This window comes from Bombus flavifrons, chromosome 5 (genome assembly GCF_040668555.2).
Source record: "Bombus flavifrons isolate JBK064 chromosome 5, iyBomFlav1_principal, whole genome shotgun sequence".
Taxonomy (NCBI): Eukaryota; Metazoa; Arthropoda; class Insecta; order Hymenoptera; family Apidae; genus Bombus; species Bombus flavifrons.
The window spans coordinates 11559781-11583413 of record NC_138446.1 but is presented as its reverse complement, the minus strand read 5'-3'; the positions used below and the strand labels follow the sequence as shown (position 1 = coordinate 11583413).

General features: G+C 35.1%; 1 protein-coding gene across 13 annotated transcripts; it reads right to left on the bottom strand.

Annotated features, from left to right (window-relative positions):
* Positions 1-611: 611 nt before the first annotated feature.
* Positions 612-23627, bottom strand: cno (adherens junction formation factor afadin). 13 transcript variants are annotated; one of them, XM_069112359.1, is made up of 26 exons: positions 23000-23175; positions 22793-22911; positions 17547-17658; positions 17245-17437; positions 16835-17119; positions 16385-16668; positions 16093-16195; positions 13817-13913; positions 13279-13584; positions 12692-12971; positions 11869-12525; positions 11508-11756; positions 11222-11362; positions 11043-11108; positions 10722-10795; positions 10479-10597; positions 7550-10051; positions 6683-6787; positions 6145-6289; positions 5678-5971; positions 4466-5533; positions 4255-4384; positions 3348-4188; positions 2976-3241; positions 2497-2612; positions 612-2406 (listed from the first exon to the last, which is right to left on the bottom strand). In XM_069112359.1, exons 3-26 carry the CDS (start codon positions 17655-17657, stop codon positions 2049-2051), a joined length of 8790 nt encoding a protein of 2929 aa, XP_068968460.1. In that variant the 5' UTR covers position 17658; positions 22793-22911; positions 23000-23175; the 3' UTR covers positions 612-2048. The 13 variants fall into 13 exon arrangements, with proteins under 13 accessions (XP_068968460.1, XP_068968461.1, XP_068968463.1 ...); XM_069112360.1 differs by having other exon boundaries at positions 22793-22888; XM_069112362.1 differs by lacking the exons at positions 22793-22911; positions 23000-23175 and adding an exon at positions 19581-20332 and having other exon boundaries at positions 612-2145; positions 2262-2406.
* Between the last annotated feature and the right edge of the window lie 6 nt (positions 23628-23633).

The window sequence follows — 23633 nt, the reverse complement described above, 5'->3', positions numbered from 1 at the left end:
ATGGTAGAATACTAAGATTTAGAATACTATAAATACGATCCTTTGGAATTTTCCGATATTAAGTAACGTATTTTCACTCGAAACAAATTAAATTCAGTTATTTATTCTTACTTTTATTTTTTTATTTTCTCTTTAGAAACATGTATGTATATGTATATCATCTATAATTTAATTTTCTAATGGTATTAAGTCAAATATGCATCATTATAGTATTTTTATGAAAAATTGAAATTTTCCTACGTTATAAAATTTATATTTTAATATAATATATATATATATATATATTCTATAGAGATAAATACGTAAGCTTAGGGAAGTAGTTAAATACATAAACCAGAGAAAAGTTCTATTATATTTATTTGCATGTTATATAATACTTTCCTTTCTATTTATTGATGATTATTTGAAAATATTTCCGTCCTGCTATATACATACGTATCCAAATAATCTCCGATAGAATTTCTTATAAGTAATATTGTTGTATTTTCTGACAATATATTTTTTATAACCTAAAAATTGTTTCTTTTTCTTTGTTTGTATGTATATTTAGATACTATATAAAAATCAAGGAATTTTACTTTACCTAAAATACTTTTTTCGATCACTGTAGATTACAAATAATTCTTTTTATTTCTCAATCGCATCGTACGTCTTTTACAATAATTAAAAAATAGGTGATCTGTAAATGTATGTATAATCGTTAATGTATACAATAGTAAACTGTGACAATACTTCGCAATAAGATATACAGTCGTAGGATATTCGTTTTAAATCACTATCAAATTACTTTCGTATCAACGGAACATCAAAATATATGTTAGAAAAAATATAGTGTAGCTATATTATGTAATGTTCTATATTCGCTGTACACAACAAAAATGATATTTTTATGTACCGCGTTACTTTTTTGTTAATTTTTTTACCCCTTGTCAATTTCATTTCAATAAATTTTTTTTTCAATAGATTTTTACGTATTTGAACACGTATTACGTGAATACACAATTGTTAAAACAAAAAACAATTCGATGTTGTAATGTAAAGAAATATAAGAATTATAGCGTTCTCTTTTTTATCACTCGACAAGGAGTTATACGTATGTCATTCAATGAACACACATAAAGTAAAATCTTATGATATCGACCGACCATTATATCTACGTACATAGCCGAAGACGGAATAATTATGGTTATTGTAAAAAACTAATTAGCTCCATAACAACGATTAATTGCGTAAATAATCATGTTTTTTCATTTGAAATTTCTTTTGGTCAGATACCAATGTGTATCCTTTCCCTGTTTGCATAATCATTGTCTTATTTTAAAGCTGCCACACATTTGATTAAATTCGTGTATGTTTTATTAACGACGATCGCATTAAAGCTATCGTGCCTCTTGGCTGTGTAACGAAAAGGTGCATACGCGTAAGTCAAAGTACTCAGTACCCGATACGCGTCACATCAAATATAAATACGAAACAATATCGTAAATAACAAGTAATTCTAAAAATTCAACTAGTTCTATCTATGTACATTCATGATATAACGTATAATTTTATGATACGTTGTCTCAGTAAAATCGATGTAATAATTCTCAGGTTCCAGGTTATATCCTAGACCTCGGTATAAGCCTTATTTATTGCGTAGAACGCTAATTGGTCCAATGGAATGAGTAGGCATTAAATGCATTCAACATTATCTATGTAGCTAAATGCTAGAGATATAAAGGCCAAGAGACAATAAAATTGTGTGAATGCATTTATTCTACCCTAATAGTTCTAATTAATAATTGTTCTACTACTTGTATTTATATCCATTTTTATAGCATACTCTTGGTCAAGACTGTGCAAATAGTTGCTGGAATGATCCATGTATACTCATGTAAAATAGTCAGTGCCATTATGAATATAATACATATACACTTTACTTTACGTTAAATATAACAACAGTTTGGTTTTGGACCATGACCATGCTATTCTATCTGATTTATTCATATTAGTAACAGTATAATTTTAAAGAAAATAAATCAATTTTCAATTTTCAGTCTTAATTTCTATTGTTGTCGGTTGCTACTGTTGTTATTGATATTACTGCTGTTACTGTTATTGTTATTCGGGTTGTTGCTAGTACTGCTGTTGCTGCCACTGCTGCTGTTATTATTGTTATTATTATTGTGATGATTGTGGTGGTGATTATTGCTATTCAATGTAGGGATAGTGGGATTTCCAATATTATCTATTTCGCGCTGCGCACGTGAAATTTTTACCTTGTCCCGCGGCGTTCCATCCTCACCGGTTTCCATAGCAAACATTTTCATCTTTTCTTTAAAACTTAGCTTTTCAGGTACTTGCCCAACTTGAGAACTTTGTTGCTGCTTTTGTTTTTCAGCGAGTCTTCTTTGTCTGGGATCCCTAAACAAAACAATAAAGTAAAAATCCACGATTCATTTTCTGATTATTAGCAATCATTCGAGCACAAAAAATAATAAATTATAACGTTACTTGTACACTTCTTGAGCACCTATTACACCAGGGGTACTACCAGTAATTGGAGCCCCACAGGATCCTTCGGGTGCTTTTGGAGATGCCAATAAAATTTCTGCATCATTTATGAAATTCTGAAAGTAATAAGTAAACAGTGAACATACGTTTACATAGTAGTAACTTTAAGTTGCCAATAAAATTTCTGCATCATTTATGAAATTCTGAAAGTAATAAGTAAACAGTGAACATACGTTTACATAGTAGTAACTTTAAGTTGCTTGACTATAAATTGGCAAACCATTAAAATTTGTAATAAAAGTTCTCAATTGGAATTGAAATGAAAGCAGGATGAAGCTACCTAATACATGTATATTGAATAAATAATGATATTATCTGCATAAAAAATGTAAATAATTTAAAAATACAATATGTGATTGAATATGTGCGAAAGTGTACACAATTTCAGAAATAATATATATGTGTATATATAATCTTACATTTGGATCTTCTGTAATGACATCCATAGCCAGAACCTGACTTGTGCTCGAATTTCCAGACGAAACACTTCGTTGCATTGATTCTACATTTGCATTTGAGTCATGAAAAGAGACTCTCTTAACAGACGTTGACTGCGGCTGAGCCAATGTTACTATATTAGATATGTTTGCATTATTCGACCTCAGGGTACTTTGTTGCGACATAACCGCATAACTAGAACCTCGTTCCGGAGGCAGAGGCGCATCGTTGCTAGTATTATGCGTGGCTATTAAAATATATATGTACATATAATCCAAACACAAATGGCGACAATTAGTAGAAGAGGACTTTGTTTTTATTTTGTCATTACTGACAGTGTTATAAATACTTACAAGAGGCGCTTGATCCGTTAATAATTAGGCTGTCCAATCGTAACATACTGGGATGTAACATCTGTTGAGTTTTCAAATGGGATTGCAGTTGTTGCGAATGATGTTGCTGTTGATACATTTGTTGGATTTGCTGTTGTTTGTTAATTTCTTCCTCCTTCTTTTTCGATTGAGTGTCGTCGAATTCGACTTGTTTTCGCTTAATCTCCTCGTGTCTACGATGCATTTCTTTTTCTTCGTTAGATTGAGATAAACTAAGTGGTTTTTGAGAAGAGGTCAAATGAAGCAAGGATGACATTTGCATTTGCCCTATGTTATTTGGCATTTGATTGGTGTGTTCATGTTGAAGATCTGACGAAAAATGCGAACCAGAACTCTCTTGTTGCTGTTGATGTGGCTGTTGCTGTTGCAGACAAGTATTTACAATATTTTGCGAAGATTGTTGAGATGGGCCATTGCCCATATGTATTGACACGACGTTGGTAGAATGCATCGGGGAACCACCAACAGATTGACCAGTATGATTTCCTTTGATAGATTGATTGGTTGCATTTGTTCTAGGCAAGTTGAGGTGATGTTGCTCCAATGAATTATTTCGATCTTGTGGCACCGTTGTACGAAGCAGGCTTTGTTGTACTCTTATGTTCTCGGTGTCTAAATCATTACTTTCTTCGTCATCGTCTTGTTGATTGGCAACTTCCTCAGCTCTTTTTTGAAAGTCTCTTTCCAGCTGAAGAGCCCGCAGTTGTTCTTCCTGTTGTGATGTTCTGTGAGATAACGCACTTAATTCCGCTATTTGTTGATCTCGCCACTGTCTTGCAGCTTCTCTTCTACGTGCTTGTTCCTAAATAATTTCATATGATAATGACAATAAAACGATAACAAAGATACATTTAATAAATAAACTTACTCTTTCTTTCTCTTCTCGTTGCCATGGATTTGTAGCACTATATTGATATTGACGTGGTTGTAATGTAGTTCCAGTCGTATTTGCTGGATAATACCCCCCGCGAGGAGGATCCTGCATACTCGCAGTGTACCTGGGTGGATAAATATTATTTCAGTTTTTTAATCTCATCTATATTATCTAATCTTTCATTAATTAACCAACAAGATATTACCTTGAATCCGATTGTTTACTATAAAGTGGATGAGTCGAAGTGCTTGGCGGCGGCGGCGGAGGACTTTCTGGATATCCTTCTTCCGGTAAAGTAGGCCGTATTGGAATTTCATTAGACATCGTACTTCCTTCCGGTGCAGTTTGCGCTCTATTTATTCCACTTTCGTCATTATAATGTTCGTTTCGTACATCCGAATTTAAATAATACTGCGATCCAACAGCAACATGTTGATTTTGATCCATATATAATTTTCCAATATCTCGTGTACCTTGATCTCTTCCATAGTCGAGCAACATTCCGTTGGATTGTAAGCGAATTAAATCGTTTTTTCCTCTGGCGGATGTCATACTAGCATGTCCATATTGAATATGTCCAAGATTTTGTTGTTGGATATTTTGATGTTGATGTTGGTGCTGGTGTTGATGCTGATGTTGATGTTGATGCTGAAGCTGAAGCTGATGTTGATGTTGATGCGGATGCTGATGTTGCGATTGAGGCTGAGATTGATGTTGGTGTTGATGTTGATGCACGTGTGGGGATTTCCCATATTGGACCATATAGGGGCCATATTGCGCATCCAAGTAACCATAATTCGAAGGTCCCGTTTGTCTCGTGGTTACATGACCAGATGTTGAGATTGATGGTGCGGAGGACACTGTTACTGGTGGACTTGATCCCAAATTTGGTTGGGAACCGATAGATTTTGTTGGTCGGACGGCAGAACTTATCGGAGATTGAACGGACATATTTGTTTTTAAATTATATGCGGCTGGCCGATATTGATTCAATGGGACTGGAATGCCACCTCGTAATTCGCGTCTTCTGACTTCCTCTTGCATTTCTTGAAGCTTTGCTTCTTGTCGTATTATATCCCGAGATGACTGAGATCTTGGAGGCGCTGCACAGCCTTGTTGTTGCGAAAGACCACCAACAAGGTAAGATTGTTGTTGAGGTTGAGGTACATATGCAGATATTGGACGGTCTCTGGCCTGATTCATTTCGAATGTTCCTGGACGATTCAAAGAATTTTGTGAACCTCTCGAGTTCTTTTGCAGCTGCAGAGGATTCCTATAAATTCACGGAAAAGGAACAAATTAGATAATTTTATTTGAAATTCACAGGTCGAGGAAATAAAACTAAAGTAAGAAAACCAAAATGAAAGAATTTTATTAAAACAAATGATAAAAAATAAGAAAAATAAAAGCTATTTACCTGTCATCCGAATGTTGAGACGGACTATGTCGTTGCTTGGTCGTGGTGGTGGTCGTGGTCGTGGTCGTTGTCGTCGTCGTCGTGTCTTGATTCCGATAGATGCTCAAGTTTTGATAAAATCTTTCGGCTTCGTTACTTTGAAGAATATTCGAACTTGACCCGACATTAGCACTTGAACTATTGTTACTCGTTGTTTGACCAGGGTTCAAATTCGGTGACGATTGTTGTCTACTCACAAGACCACTCGGTGGTAATGTTCCCATTTTTGTTGGATCATGTAAATTATGACTCGAGCTATTTTAAGAAGAAATGTATTATATAAAGAAAGAGGAATGGATAAACATGATTTAAAAAAGATGGTAAAATTATTTTGGGAAGCAAAAGGAATCGAAAATTCTTATGGTACAGTTAGGATCTAAAGTAAGAAAAAATTCACTAAAGTTCGAAACAAAAATGAATTCTCTTACCGAGAACGTAGCGACGTCGAACCGTTGATTGTGGTCATTGGTGGAGGTGGCTGCGTAACAGGCGGTGTAACGCTGTTACTCGACGATGCCCTGCTATAACCAGGATTGAATACCTCGTGCTGTTGTTTTCCATCCGTTCCTACATCTGTTTTACAAAACCGTACGACACACATTAATTGGTATACATATTTTTGTGAGATAAAATTTTAACCCAGCAACGTGAGAAAACAATGACGCAAAAGTAATAGTAATAATGTAATAAATAGCGCGTAAAATGTTAGATACAAAAAATAGAAAGAGAAAGGAAAAAGAAACAAAACGGAACGAGATGAAGCGAGGCGAGACGAAGTGAAAAACGAAAAGGTGAAAAGCGGATTAAAAGTGAGTCATAATATCACGAAAGTAAAGTGTGTGACCAAGTTAGAGGCGAAAGGAGTGCGTGAATCCAACGAGCAACATGATAATGACAACCATATAGCACAGTCTCTCCATCTCGCTATCATTCACTCTCCTTTCTTCAATTATTATTTCTACTTACTGTGCAATGCTGGTACGGACTTGCTGGTATGTATTTGTTGTTGCGGTGCAGTAGCGTCGCGTCCAAGCCGAGATGGTAAGTCTCGTTCACTCATGCGACGAGGTCCTGCGATAGTCACACGTGCGGAAACATATGTTTGTGTAATGTTGTACTTTAATGATATTTATTATGAACATTTAGACAAGCATGAATAACTCAAGCAGTATGTTGTGATTCATCCGCCAATTATGAAAAATCAACAGAATAGACTACATCATTCAAAAAATCATATAGAAAATATCAATTTTTCACGCGTGCATCGCACGCTTTATTCAAAAAATGCTTATGTTTATTATATCAATATATTATATACTTCTTCCTGCGAGATTGTGTTTTAATAATGTATGCATGCATGTTTCATTAATAGCAATAATAACAACACATGTAAATAGCGTAAAGTAAATACATGTAAAGTACGAATGTTGTTATTTATATATGTATAATGTATATATATATATGTAACAAAGTACAAAGACAGAAAAAAAAGCGGACGTGTAAAATTTAAATTCTAACAAAAGCAAGCTAAGCCCTATTCCTCTCTTTTATACATTTTCATTCATTCTCCTTTTTTTCCTTTCGCTCTACACTTACAACATGCACATAAACATTTATCTCATAGCGAAACGGATTGCTAACGGAAGAAACAGAAAATGTGCTTTTGAGTAGAAGAGGGAAAAGAACAAGAAAAATTGTTCGAAAGAAAATTATCTTGACATGCGTGAGGTAGGTCGATCATTGGTAAATGACTATTAACTTGCACAACATCCATTATTCCTAATATTGATAGGCACGCATTAAAAAAATGCGAGAGCAAAATCAATTGCTTACGTAAAAAGAAACCAATATCTAGATGAGTTTGACTCGATCTTGGATAAATCTTGGATAAATCTGATTTTTTCCAATGTTGGTCAAGCTTTACATCGATCTCTATGTCATTATCAATTATCGAAGTTTCTTTTTCAATCTCCACTGGCGCATGTTGATCGCTTTTAATCGGTAAAAGATCGAAATGGTTTTTTTCTGCGACATCGGATGACATCGGATTCTGTTGGAATTTGTCTTTGACGATGAAATTTTGTTTGCAAGTTTTTAGTCCGTATATTGTTTTGTTATCGTTATCGTTATCTTGCGAGGAATCCTCGTTCCGAGATCGGAAATACTGCTGATCGTTAGTGAGAAACGATGATGCTTCATCAACATCGCCCTGTTGATCAGTAGTTCGTTTCAATTCATTGGTGGAACGGTATTTTTTTCGTTTACACCACCTCTGTTTTCGTTGCTCGCTGTCCTCATTACGTGATAATTCTTTTGCCTTTTCAATATTTGGATAGGAATTCGCCAACCGTTTGATCAATTTACCATCGAATAAGAGTGGTTTGTTTGCGTTCTCACTTCGCACACTGTTCTCTCCAATATCCGTCGGCCATGATGACACGAATCTCTGAATATTCGCCTGTATTTCACGCAAAGACAACGATGACGCTGTACCTGACTCTGTATCGACGAAAATGCTGTTTGAAACTTCCATGTCTGTTTCTTTATTCAATACGTGAAAAGACGGTAGAGAAGGAGAACGAAAAGGAAGAAGCGATGCTCTCGCACCATCGAGATCGGATACTTCCCTCAGTTGTTCTATCACCTGTTTTTGTTCTGACAATGACAACTTCCGTTTACCATCTGTTGATTGACCTTTACTCACATCGGCTGAATTATTGTGATAGCAATAATAGTTAACATCACCATTTTCATTTAACAGATCTATGGTCGATTTTTCGAACATTTGGTCCAATCCAATTGGTGCAAGATATCGCCGTTTAATTTCGCTATTTCTCAAATCTAGTTCGGATTGACATTCATTGACATCGTCGATGGCGGGAAAGCGATAATCCAATCGTTTTTGATAAATTTGAACTGAGGCAACATTAGGTTCCGAAGCAAATTTTTTTGAGCTCTCTAATAATTTAATCGCATTAGGTCGATGATGAATCGGTTCAACATCGCCGAGTTTTGAAAAATGTTTTGCCAACGCGGCTACGCGACCACCACAACCGAGGCGCACCTCTTCCGGTGATTTCCAACATTTGTTGAAAGTCGATATATCACTTGACGTATCGCTATCTAGACCAGACAAGTCAAGATTTAATACTGGAATTACAGCGTTATTAACATTCGGCGTTGTTTTCGAAATCATGCAAATTTTGGAATCACCGTTCTCCTTATTTGATATGTCTTTTTCCATCTTTTTTTCTCTTATCTCGTAATTTTTGTCTCGTTGTTCCAACGCTTGAAATCCAATAATTGTCATTTTATTAGCTTCTGCGTATTCCTGTTGGCTATTCGATGCTTCTTGTCCATTCTCATTTATGATCTGTGATCCTTTTTCAATCACTGATTGTTGCGAACATCTGCCCATAACGTCGTTTTTACATCGTGGTAAATTTGATGCAGTGAAATCATCTCGTGAAATATTGGTTACATCAATTACACGATTATTAGATATGTTATTATTCTCCGATTGATACTCGTTGAATTCGTTTAACGGATAACATGACGTCGGGGTGTCATCCGTTTGATCGATATAAGGTATCGAATCGAGAGAAAAATTATCACATTTGATACCTAGCGCCGTTGTTGTGGAAACCGAATTTGTCGAATTTAAAATGATTGACGGTGTTTGAACAGCGTTCATATTCATTGGCTGGGTAAACGGAATAGGTTGCTCAACTTTCGAAACAAACGGCAAGCTTGTCGTTTCAGATCTGTGGTTTCTTTGATCGGTTGAAGCGCGTGTATTATTCGTCGAAATAGTACGATCGCGTGTTTGCAAATATCTATCACCATGCTCCAAATTCGAACGCAAGTCTGTACCGTGGTCATTATCACCATCACCACTACTGTTACCACCACCAACTATTGTTTCTACATTTTCTCGCTTTCCCCGCTGAGACTGCTGTTTTACCGACTCGCTATCGGCATGTTCCGCGTAAGTCCGCGTATGTGTTAACAATGACGACGGTGTATGATCCCGCAAACACGTTTGTCGCAGGTCTTTCGATTGTGAAATACTCCAGAATGGTTTGCAGTACCGATTTGAGACGAGGCGAGAAGAATTTAATAAATCGGAATCATGATAATATTTATATTCCAAGTCCTTTGAACAAATCGAAGAAAGAATCGCACCTGGTACTGAATCGATCGAACGTTCCGAACCGATCGCGTGCCTTGGAACGCTCAACAAATTACCCATTGAATGTGACGTAGATGGCTCCTCGTTCATTTCCTGCACCGATGAAGCTTCCAAGTTTTCGGACTTGGGGCGAATCTTGTGCACTGCTCAAGAACAATCAGTTAGTAAAGCGTTAATTAAGCAATCATCTATATCTGGCTATTTCGCGAGAGCCAGAACCCGATGAATAAAATGACGTGCGGCGACGAATAATACGAGCGAGAACGATTCATGAAAGCGTTATAAGCTGTTTAACATTCCGCAATTAGCAGATTAAAAGCATCGCGCGAGAACGAATTGGAGTATATTTTGCACTATAAATTAAAGCGATCACTTATTTCAGTTTCTTTCTCTTTATCACGTCGCTTTTTTAAGCTCGTTGCCTTACTCTCACGGTATTTTAATTCTTGTAATATTTGCTTCTCAATATTAAAGCGAAACGAATTATCGAACGGTGAAACGACGCAATCGAATCGCATTATAATTATTAAAGAAAGTTCAAAACGGTCTTCGAACGAGCAACATACGTACCTCTGGTCATTACTGGTGACGGTTGTGATAATAAAGTGGCCAAACCATGATATATGGCACCTTGTTTAGCAACTTCCAATGTTACTATTGGTCCGGTACGTACTAAATATTCAGCAGCTCTACGAAAGAACAAAGTCAATGCTATTATAAGTCCAACCATAGAAAGAATTAATATGGATAATTTCTCCTAAAATAGTTCTACAACCATTACACAATCTTTAGCACAACCTATACATTACTTACTTTTCCTGAGTAATTCCTACTAAACTTTGTCCGTCCACTTTTAGCAATTGGTCTCCAGCCGTCAATCTGCCGTCCTGCATATGTATGTATATATTTTAATATTGTGCAAAAAAAGAAGCGATTAGATGTTAACTCGCGTATTCGTTTAAACTACATAGTACATATATGTGTCAAAATTAACAATAGAGATTTACATAAATGATAGATTTTACTAATGATAGAATAATTATTAATAATTATTTGTGGTAGAATGTAAATGAGAGAAAAGATTTTGTTTTAATTTTCCTCTTGTCTCTATGTACTACATGGAGATTTACTTACAGCATCAGCAGCACCACCAGCAACTACGCTCTTTATATATATTCCAAGCCTATCCTGACCAGCGCCCTGCAACATATCGCAACCGAATGTATATTCTATTGACGAGAACAAGGTATTTGATAAGATTTAAAATATATAATTACATGTAAATATAATACATATAATACAAAAACACATACCTTTGCTGCGACAATGCTCAAACCCATTCCATTGGTAGACTTGTGTAATTTTATTACATGTATCTCAGGCTGAGCACCACTCGGCCCTGTATGACAGGAATAACCTCCAGATCTATTGCTCATTGCGCTTGGACTGCGAAACTATTAAATATTATTGGTAATTAAGATCTTAATTATTGTTCAAGTATCATCATTGCTAGCCGTGGTAGGAAGCAGAACAAGAGGAAAAAGAAGGAGGAAGGAGACGGGAACAAGGAAAAAAGAGAGGAAAAAGAAAACAAATTACATTATTGTGATGATCTATCATGTATATAGTCCAATATCCACTACTGGTGGGTTGTGGTGCCATACGGCATAGACCATCCCGTTGCAATGGCGCTAAAAATTCAGCTAATCCTGGAGGTACACCACGAATAACTTCGCAACTGTATCCATCCTCCGGAAGTAGAAGCGCCAAAGCAAGCGTAGGCTCTTCTTCGAGTCGAATCTCTCTGCCATCGGCACGTGCGAGCGTATCAGCCACACTTTCGGCTACCTGGAATTTAATATGATAACGCATTACTTACAAATATACTGGAAATCCTATCATGTTTCCACCTTTATCCTTTCTATGTGGTATTATTACATAAGTACACATATCAACTCACTCTGACTACGTTTTCGATCAATTCCGCAGGAAGTCTTGGTTCATCCGCAGCTGGTTGATACTTTTGCAACAATGCTCTGACCTGAAGAGAATTCAACTTGAAGCACGTAGAGCTCAAGGTAGCAAGTTCCTCCGCATTGTATTTTGGAGCTTGTAGAAGATGAGTCGCTTGCATGATGGTTGCCAAATGACATTGACTCGCGAGTTCCAAGCCTTGCCTTTCAGCCCAAGTTTCCAGGGCGTTTAGTCTCGCCTTTAATCTACGTCCGAACCATCTAACGCACAAGTTGGCATTTGAAACTAAAGCGTTAAACGCGGTCGCGTTTATTGTGTGAAACAGGTGACTAAATAGTTGAATGGTAAGTGCAGCGTTTACTCTGCATCGCCTAAGTAAAGCCATCGTGCTCGAAAATATTTGAAGAACGCCGGCTTCTTTGGCAGGTTCGTCTGCATCTGCCATGAACTGTGACATTGCCGGTGCTAGTTCCAAGGAAATGCACCTAACCAATGACGCGAATGCTGTATGAACTGCTTCCGTCAAAATATCTTGTGCCCTGGTTGAAAACGCACCTACGTGCCGATCGTTTTTCAACATATGTAGTAGTTCCGAACCGTTTGCTAACCACAGTGCCAACGAGGACGCATCCATATACCGTTCCTACGGCAATGATATGGAATAGAATGATGTATTAAATAACAACAGTAATATTTATATCCTCACCATCACAGTCTACCGTACTGATTGTACTTGTACTGATTCAATTGTTCAATAGATCATCTCGAGTTAGGTTATCGAAGCATTATATATTTCTTCATTAATTTACCTGTATTACTCGTTGAATCATGCTAGCGACATTTGCTAACATCACGGTCAATCTATGAGCTCTCTCCGTTGGTTGCAATTCTGGTCTATAATGTGTGCTTGCGCGATATCTCGCTGCCAAGTAAAGCGTATACGTTGGAGCCAATTTGAACTGCGGCGCCGATGGTTCAACATCTGTGATTACCGCATGAAAAAATGTTTCTTCCGTTTCCTCGAGAAATTCTAATACAGCTGGTAAAATCGGATCCGTCCCACGTGGCTGTCGATCATTCTGCAACGTTCTGTTCGAAACAACAGAAAAATTCGATGTCATTCAACGTGGTTCTCCGAAATGCTATGATTGAATTTGTTTTCTCAACCGTTGGATGATTTATCCTTATGTGTATGTTTATCTGTTTACGGGTACTATACAATTGTGTTTTTCATATAGAAAACATATTCGTATTTCGAATTTTATATTTCGAGATGCATGTCGTGGCTTAATCACTCTACATTTCCTTGTTAAATCAAATAATCCGTTCATTATAAAAATGTAATAACGTAAACGTGAATTCTTTCGGTGAAACAGAAAAAGCTATTAAATATTACCTGTTACCATCCCTACTACTGGTAAGACTGGCAGTTTCTACATTTCCATCGAGATCAAAGGTTGTTTCATAATTGTGCGTTGATTCCGGTGCATGTGTCGGGCTTCGAGTATGGCAAACAGTAGCAACAGCAGCAGCAGGGACAGATGTAGACTTGCTCGGACTAGATGGATGGATAGGTATCGGCCTTTCCGAGCCCACCTCCGTTACATTTGGCTGCAACCGATGCCGCACACCAGCCCCGTTTGGAATTTCGCTACCGTCAGGATTCAATTCTAGCGAAAAGGGCAATCTTTCGTCTTCGTATCTGCGAATCAAACCATGCGTATTACATGTTGTAACGATTGCCTCTCATAATCCATCATTGGTTTCATTAATATTTCTCAAATTATAAGTTTCCCGTTATAAGTTACAATTGGTCATCAGTATAGCCAATCCCCCATATAAATTTAATATATTTTCCTTTTGCGCACTCTTTTTGATGCACTCTTTTCTCCTAGAACGAACTCTTCCGCTATAATTTTATCATTCCAACAAACCTGTAATCTAATTCGTTCCATTTGCCACTAGGTTTTTTCTTCCGTTTCCGAGGCACATAATCTGAAGGTCTTCTTCGCACATGGAACATAATTGAACCTGTAAATAATGCAAAACACATTTTGTTTATAAAACATCTGTTCTTAATCTACGTAGGTTGCCAAAACTATACTATTTTCATATAAAGAATAACCTACATCACTCCCTATTTATTTCTATGTGATTTAACATTAATATGTTTTTCGACATTTTAATTTATGGATATGTGGAAAAATAAAAGTATTTCCCTTTATCGTCCAAATATAAGATACCATGACATGATTCGAATAATAGAACGGTAACGAAAGGAATAGTCATCCCTTTATTTCGCTTTACTCTGTTTCTTCTATTACAATATAATCTTTGCATGTCTTATATGACCATCGAATTAAAGATATAAATTATTTTACTTGGAAATGTAGAGTGAAATCTGTGAAATCTCTGAAAAACCATCTAAAGTGGAAATGTATCTTTTGAACTTTGTATATGCACATGAAAGTTCCATTTAGCGGATTTTTAATACATATAACAGTAAGTACATAATTTACTCTTTATGTTACATATATCATTCTGGTACCACAGATATACATACAGTCTTGTGTCACATTTTATACCCTTTGCGTGTCCAACTGACCTACATAGTCTACATTCACTGTTACAACCACGCCTTCTCACTTCGTTATTTCGAACGATCTATACCCATTACCAATGTGAAACCATCGATCGAACCGCAAATATACAGCCATATAATAACCTATACTTTTAACAATACTCGATTGAAATTTATATTTTCAAATTTCCCTTCGATTCTGTTCTCCATTATAGAGTTCGTATCAGAAGAATATTGCAACCTATAGAAAGACAAGCAATTTTCCACCTTCTTGAACATGTATTAAACTGTAGATTATTCCTACTATAATTAATTAATAAGTATGCAATAATATACAGATACGAAAACTTATTGATAAAAAGCTTTATCGACATTATACACAGAAACTATTTCTATCCCTGAATAATATATATCACAATTGCAATTCGTGAACGTATTTACGTTACAAATGTATCATCGAAAAATATTAACAACCAAGAAATCATTACTAGTTATCGACAAAATAACTTTAAAGATTCTTACGTCTAATTCCCCAATCCATCATCGTGTATAAAATTCGTCGATTTCCTTAACTTGGTCCCTGAATATATGTATGCGTATGCGCACGCGTCTGTGGTCCCTTCTTCGATCGATCACTTCAATTTTGGTCCTCTATATTTCACATCTTTTTCTTTTATAATTCAAATTAAAGAAAATATATGGGCCAACTTTATATTATAAAGAAAATTGAGACACAGATTGTATTTTCTTCCTATTCTTTTCCAACGATTTTTTTTGCATATTCTAAATTTAACAAATTTTTTCTGTTTTGCCCAGGATTGAGTGAGAAAGAAGGGCAGAGAAAAAATACTGAATAACTGGATTTTTAAATTGGCTGATTAATAGAAAAAAGAACAATACCAGTTTTTTACTTAACGCTTTAATGTTTATCATTCGACACGTCACTCGATAACTTGTAATATTTTTTCACTATTCAACGACGTATTGTGTATCGAAAATTTAGAATATTGTTTTATCCAGATTAATGCATGAAACTTCAAACATTTCGTGCAAACGAAGAGATAAAAGAAAATCCTTTTTTTATACTTTTAAAATTTTAAAATTTGTTTGCAGTATAAAAGTTGATACCACGACTGCTAACAGAAGTAACATTAAATTACGTCACAATATTGCGCGACTGAATTTAAGCATTGCAGCCAGAAACAAGGGTTGGTGGGCGGTTCTTTGGTCTCGGCAAGCACGCGCACGCCACAACTTATTATATCTATCGACATAGTGTATACACTGTACTACACTAGAATACACGACAGAGCACGACACGGCACGGCAGGACATGATGTAAACTGAGGAATCTGAATACGACTATGCTGTTATATCAACGCTATGTAAAATTGTTGATAATTCTTAAAATTTGTCCATCCTCAGCTTCTATATCTTGTAATTTGAGTTCTATCAATTTTTGTTTTATTCGTACCTATCTATATCTATAAATTCTTGAACCACGTCTACTTTTTTCCCCACTTACACCTTCTGACTCAGTTATGAGTAAAAATTATTCTTTTTTCACGATTAAAATTATAATAATATATAAATAGGATTATTCCTATTAAAAGCTTTAACTACACTTACCGCGTGTAGAAGGATGATTCATAAGAATGGCTAGAGGGCATTCGTCATCGTCTAGTATATACTCCTGCTGTGTTCCTCCATTAATATTATTTTCACTATTTACCTGTAACATACGAAACGAAACATTGAAAAACGAAATATTGAAAAATATACATGTATATAAATTGTTCGACATTCCACATAGCACATGATATTATAAATGATAATTTCGTAGCATTCTATTGTATATATACGCTATAAACTTTTTATACAAACGAAAAGATGTGGAAAGTAAAAGAAATATTTAGCTGACCTGTACAAGACAATACTGCTGTGGATCCACCTTCTCTAAACCATATTTAGAAAGCATTTCTCGTACGACTTGAACTGCTGAATCTCGAACGCTTAAAAGCAATGTTTTATATGGAACGTCTTTGCATAGAGCCTCGCCGTAAATTTTCAGCGTTCCGCCAGTATCGGGACCGCCATCTTTACTACGAAATTGTTGCAATTTTCTCTCCAATTTTTGTTGACGTCGTCTTCTCATCACAGCTTCCGGGTTTGAAATACTTCTGGTAAAGCTTGTTTCAGGTAACTCTAAAATGGGAACATTATTGTGTTGTACCATACGATATATACATTGAAACACAGCCAGGTTAGAAATGGCCATGTTGTATCAATATCATCAATAACATCCAAATAGTCTTACTATATGTATAACTCGCTTGATATATCGACAATAAGAAGTTTGTTATCCGCTCACCCGTGTAAAGTTTTTCAGCTACTCCATTTTGATCGACGGGTATAGTATTTTCATCTTGTTCTAAACTCTTTAAACGACTCAGCTTTTCCTGTTTCTTCATCTGTTTCTTCTCGCGTTTACTCAACTTTCTGCGAAAACTAGACCCATCCGAAGAAGAGAAACCAACACCTTGAGCGTTGGTTTTGTCATCGATTCTTCTTAACAAAAAGCGTCCCTCACGGTCATCGATGTGCCAATTTAATTGCACTAACAATGGCTTTTCTTCAAGCCCAAGCTTACGTTCTTCTGTAAATAATGAAAAAGAAGAAGAAGAAAAAGGAGAAGAAGAGACAAAAAGGATAACATCATGACTAATTGCTATGTCAATATATACTTTAACTGCTAAAAACCTCTATTACTATTATATTTACCACCATTTTCATGAATTTCGTAAAGTGCGTATTCAGGAACCGAAAGCATTCGCATATCTGGACGGAATTTTTCAATAAGCGTTTCGATGACCGCTTGACTCGTCGCATCCGACGCTACTCTAATACATTTTGTTGCGACCTTTTGACCGCTATCTTGAAAATAAAATCTCATTACTCCATGGAATTCCAAATCCTGAAAAGTACAAATAAACATTGAGTATATCGCTATTGTCGAACGTGACGATCAAATTAAATCTCTTGAATAAAAGAAAGAATCAGGTGCAGTAAGCGGAATAATTCACCTCGTTCGGTTCTGAAAGCTCAAACAGATCCAACCTGTTGGCATTCCATTGCTGAATAACACCACGCAGAGCTTCGCGCTCGGCCTTCTTGTTTGCCAGTTCCGTGGCCATTCTAAAATTCACCCAAAGGAACGAGAATAAAGATTAATATTCTTTTACCAAATTTTTGTTGATTTTTCATCAATGCCGCTTTATATGCCTTTCATTAAGTCGCGTATATTTTACTCTGTCAGCTTAAACATACCGGACAAATATACTCGTTTCAATTGTATTGGTTTGTCACGCGCCAATTAACTTCTCTGACAATCATTTTCTCAAGTAAAAGCTTATCACCATCTACATACTGTTCGGATCGATTTTCGAATAATTGCTATTAGATCGAATTTCAATCGATCGAGTATATAAGATAACAAACGGGATATACCTATCGCTTACAAATAAAAAGATTACACCGTTACACAAATGTGTTCCCATTGCATCGCGATACACTCCAAGTGGTCGTCATCGACGGAAGCGGTTCGATCAAATTAGATTACCAATCGAAATATTGAAAAACAGACAAATGCCACTAACAAGCATATTCTTAAACCAGCGTTTATCTCTGATATATTAAACATATGTGTACATGTAAAATTATAGGAGACAATATAGAAGGTTTCTTGCCTCCTTGAAAAGAACAGAGCTTACCGAACAGAAATATTTTCTACGCACGATGTTGCTTTTTGAGAATGCCTAACACGTACAGTAGGGGACAACTTTTAAAAAAACATACATAATCCTCAAAAATGAAGCAAGATCAAGCTCGCGATGTATCCGAGAAATAGCAATAGAGTAACAAAGCGAAACAAGTTTTGTCACAATCGGCAAGAAAAGAGTCGGTTTGAATCGGTTGGGGTCGTCTCGACTCGGACATTCTCGGTAATGTTCGAATACAATCGGTTTAACTCGGAGTGAAACACGTCCAACGAACAAGTCGCATACCACGCATTCCAATCTCCTTCGACCGAGTGTGCATTCGATCTTAAAACCTTAAAAGCGCGCTCGAGTAATTCTCGAACACGCTCGAGTACCCTCCTCACGCACGTTGCACTTTGCATCATTCTGTCATTTCTTTGATGCTCTTTTTCTCTATATCACCTACCCACTTTCAATCGCTCGGCTATCGTCAAACTTTTAATCCAAGAACACGCCTATACCGCGCTATGTGATTTCATTATGCGCTCTCTCCCCTCTGTCTCACGCATGTACGGTGTTCGCATACACATAAGTATGCCAGTACACGGCATGTTCACGTTCACATATACATAGTCTCGTATGCAGTGTCGGATACAACGTTCTCGCATACAAATAAATATTTGCATATACAATGTGAAGAATGGAAAGAAAAATGCCACGTAAAACGATCTACGTTTCGTCAACTACGTAAAAAACTATATCTTTTCTTTTTTGCTTTGTGCAAATTCAAATTCGCAACAGCTCGTTATACGATTCAAAAACAGGTGTTTTCCCACATTGCTCGCATTTTCGCACGTTACATACGTATAATAAACGATTGAAGCAACATAACATATAAAACTAGAAAATAATTAAATTAGTCTATTATAAACTACTAATAAAGAATTATATGAAAATAATACTTGAGAAATACTCGGTGTAACAAATACAATTGAAACACAGGAAAAATGAAAAGTGGAGAAAGGCAGAAGACTGATGTGTCATCGTACTTACTCTTCTGAGACTGTCATTCTTCTAATACAGTCAAGCGAAATACAAAGTACAAGAAAGATGAACGACTATCCAAATAAAGCCAAACGCTTCAAACGAAAAAAAGATAAAGAAGATAAAGAAGATGAAAATCTTCTTGATCTAGAGTTAATCTTAGGAAATTTCGAAATATACAAATTTTTTTGAAATCTAAAGGAGCAATAGTCATTCCTTATAACTTATGCGAAACTTCCTGTTGTTCATTGCATTCATATAAACTGTTATTGTAGACAAATCCAATCGAAACCGTAGAAATTTGTTTATAAAAACCTGTCGAATATCAAGCATTTTTCTATCTCCCAAAAAATGTTTCCAATTAAGTGTAAGCAGTTTAACGATGAGCTTAATACTCGTATAATCCAGCCCGTTAGCGGGAAAAACACTTTCGTGATATACACAAGTATCATCCAACTTGTGAATCCCACATTTTTTTTTTTTTTTATCGAAACGAATAAGTAGATAATAATGTTCAATGAGTTAAATTGCCAATAATTTTCCGCTAAATACTATAAAAACAAACGCCACACCCAAAGCTTTTTTATTTTACACAACACCGAATGCTGCGCGCCTACCCAAACTTATCTCTTGCCGCGTAATTACTAACGAACTGACCGACACGAGTGGACTTGGAAAGCTTGGGCCTCAACAGTATCTTAAGAGGGGGAAAGCATTACATATATCTCCTCTTGCTATACCGTTTCCATCACTGACAAATTGCTTACATCCTTTTCTACCTATCCCTCCTCTTCCAATCCATTTCTACCCCTACTATTCTTCCTATCCCGCCACGCTTTTTACTACCTCACTACCATGCCAGAATACAGCTTGCTCCGATCTGGTCCGATTCATACCCGTACCGCTTCGTTCCATTCCATTCCGTTTCGTTTCGTTCTGTTCAGTCCTATTCCGTTCTATTTCATTCCATCTTGTTTCGTTTCCTTCCGTTCCGTACTGTTCTGTTTTATTCCATCTTGTCTATATTTCTTCTACTTTCTTCTATTTTATTCTTTTTTTATTTTTCGTACTATATTTATACATACTGCACTTTCAGCGTGTGAAAAAATACAAAAAGATGCGACACAATAAAGTGATTTTATAATTAAAGATCAAAATTATTGATCTGACCGAAGAAATATTTGTTTCAATAAATATTTTATATATTTAACTTGTTGTATATAAATTGTATTAAATATTGAATAGTTTCCTTCCAGTGCATGAAATATTTTACTTATATATGAACTTGCTAATAAAACGAATCTAATTTTCATTATACGGCTTCGTCGGTAACACTATTATGTGTTACACGACACACACCAAACAGATAGAAATAAGAAGAAACAATGAGAATAATTTTTTATGATTTCGATAGAAACGAATTTCCTTAAGGTTATGTGAAAAGTAAACGACAGATATTACTAGCTCCCAAAACAAATAAACTTTCATAAGCTGCGAGCTCGCAAATAAATACGTGAAATTTCAGGTTTTTAAGTTTAGACTTTTGTTTGCATAGTAGATGATAACATATGAAACCTAATACGTGAAAGCTGCTAATCGCGTAACTAACTTCATTGCGCCATCAAGTTGCCAAAGCTTTGTTGAAAATGGATGCTTAAACGGTCTGTTTATTACCCTCAACTAACCGTTTCCTGCTTATTCCGTTCACATGAATGTACTAAATGAATACGTATGCACACATTTCTGTCTTTAGTTTTTCTTTAAAATCTTCTAGTTTTACTCTTCTCTTTCAAATTTCTAACAAATATATTTTATTATTTATGCGCGTGCGTGCGTATTTATGCATATATGAACATGTATTCGTAACCACTTGTATATTATAACAAAAAGCAAAGAAAACAAATTATAATTATAATGTAGTGTTACATAGCATAAAAAGCATTGAAGAAACAGGATTGTATATATGTAAGTATGTAGAGTACATACTATCAGCGTGTCGCAGTAGCTATCTCGGGTCCTCTTTATTATTGAAGCAACCATTTAGAAACGTTTAAAAAGAAGTCTTTTCAAAGCTTGCATCTAAAGGACGAGCTTGAGAAAGGTCTATAAAAGCTATAGCAGACTTGTCTTACATAGTTATCACGATATATGAAAATTTTTCCTACATATTTTCTTATTTTGTTTTTTATTTATATTTATCGTTTAAACTTATTATAATACATACTATATGCAACGATTTCGATTACACTAATCATCACGAATTATTCATAATTGTTTAACTACGGACTGTAATACAATCTTTATGCAAAGATATAAACGTTTTCAGTAATTACGGTTATTTATATTTTCAAATGACAAATGTAACTCTAACAAGGATAGTTTCTAATATATATATGTAACTAAAAGAATTTTTCATCCTCGGTTTCATATATCGTTTGTACTTTTATATCACGATTCAAAGGAAACGGAATCAAAGAAAAATATTTTTGAAAAAATATTAGTTTGAACAAGACAAAAGATTTTGCTGTGAAAACATACTTTCTACCTCTTTGCATAGTCTTTTTCTTTCTCTGTAAAACGAAATATTTTTTTATCACTTATAATATTCCTTGTATTCTTGATCTCTCCGCATCATGGGTAATTTGATTTTGCTAATCTTGATCGTGATCTATACATCTGATTTGGTAAACATGTAACATGTCTGAAGCTTTAATGTTGTTATATATACATGCGTGTCATTTATATGGATGCCAGAATGCGGATACATAATCGATATAAATCTCAAAATATTAATTTAATAGCAAAATGAATTAAAGCATAAACACGTAAACACTTGGAAGTGACAACTTTATCAAAGATAATCAAGTAAACGCGTGCGTATTACGTACAAATCTAAGCACATGCGCATATATACATATTATGCAATTATCGCGAGACTCGAGGCCGGATCAACGAGCATTAACATCGCGTTGGCAACTTACATGTCAATCGTGAAGACTACTCTGGTTTTAAATAATGAATTAGAAACTTTCAAAATTAGAAACATCTCTGTTGCTTTCTTCATCTTAAAAATACACACATCCAATTGCTCAATACGTACGTGTATAATGTGTACACGTGTATATTTTTCAATTTGTCGATACTCGAACTCTATTTCTTTAGTAACTTTTCTCGCAAAAGTACGATGAATTTACTTATGTGTACGTATGTATATATACTGTTAAATATTATTAGTCCACCCGGTCTATTGTTATCGTGCATGATAAGATGCAGTCGAAGAACCGCTGATTAACATGTGGAATATGCTTGCGCGATAACTTTTGTTTATTTTTCATTATACATATATATATTATTATCTTGCGTGTATCGATGCTTAACTAAGCTTTTCATCAAAATTTGTTTCTTACTTAGAGACCTTTTTTACTAACTTGCGTTTATGGGCAATGTAGGTAATATTTCTGTTTGCCGTGAATGATCATTTGTCCACTTCATTATTTTACTTACTTTAACCTCTCTCACTGACTGACTTTTATATAGTGATTTTATTGGTATTCTTCACAATTTTCTCCATAATCACTTGCACAAAAATCTTATTATTATCGGTGCCCTCTGCTGACTTGCGACTTAAACAAATGATCAATCGTCACTGAACAGAACGTTGTAATTAATAGAAATTTCAAATGAAGAACTGATATTCAATACCAGTAAAGAATCATATATAGACAAGTACATACATGAAAACGTATCGAAAACTGCATAACAAAATGCATTTGAAGAACGTAACACTTAACAATTCACGGATAAAAAATGACAAAGAAATAGAAAAGAATAAAAAGACCTACTCCATAATTAAACTCACACTTGAACTTCTATGTCTAAAACCTTTAAGAGTTCAACTATAATCATAAATACCAACAGGTGTCGCTTTATCGTGTTTCTTTGAACGTATGAATTGGTATGAACAATGATAAATCCATAATGTTAATATTTTACACATAAACTAGAGCAAGTTTTTATCAAATAAAATCCATTATAAAAGATATATTGAGATGAAATTCAACGTAACAAATATCTTATAAGACATCCCAAATAGCTTTTTTAATTAGCTATTTTTCAAATTTCCCATGGTTGTAACTTTGCACTTAATGATTGTTTCACAAAATCGTTTTTGTCTATTGACAATGAGAATATAAAATAATTGTGTGAAACTACAATATTTTAATATTAGAAAACATTGTAATTTGGTCGATATTATAGTATTTAATAAATCATATAACAACAAATGAATAACGCAACAACAGATGTAAATATTGCAAATGTATTTTACGTTTTATTGGTTCGATTCATCTTCGATCATGTTTTATAACT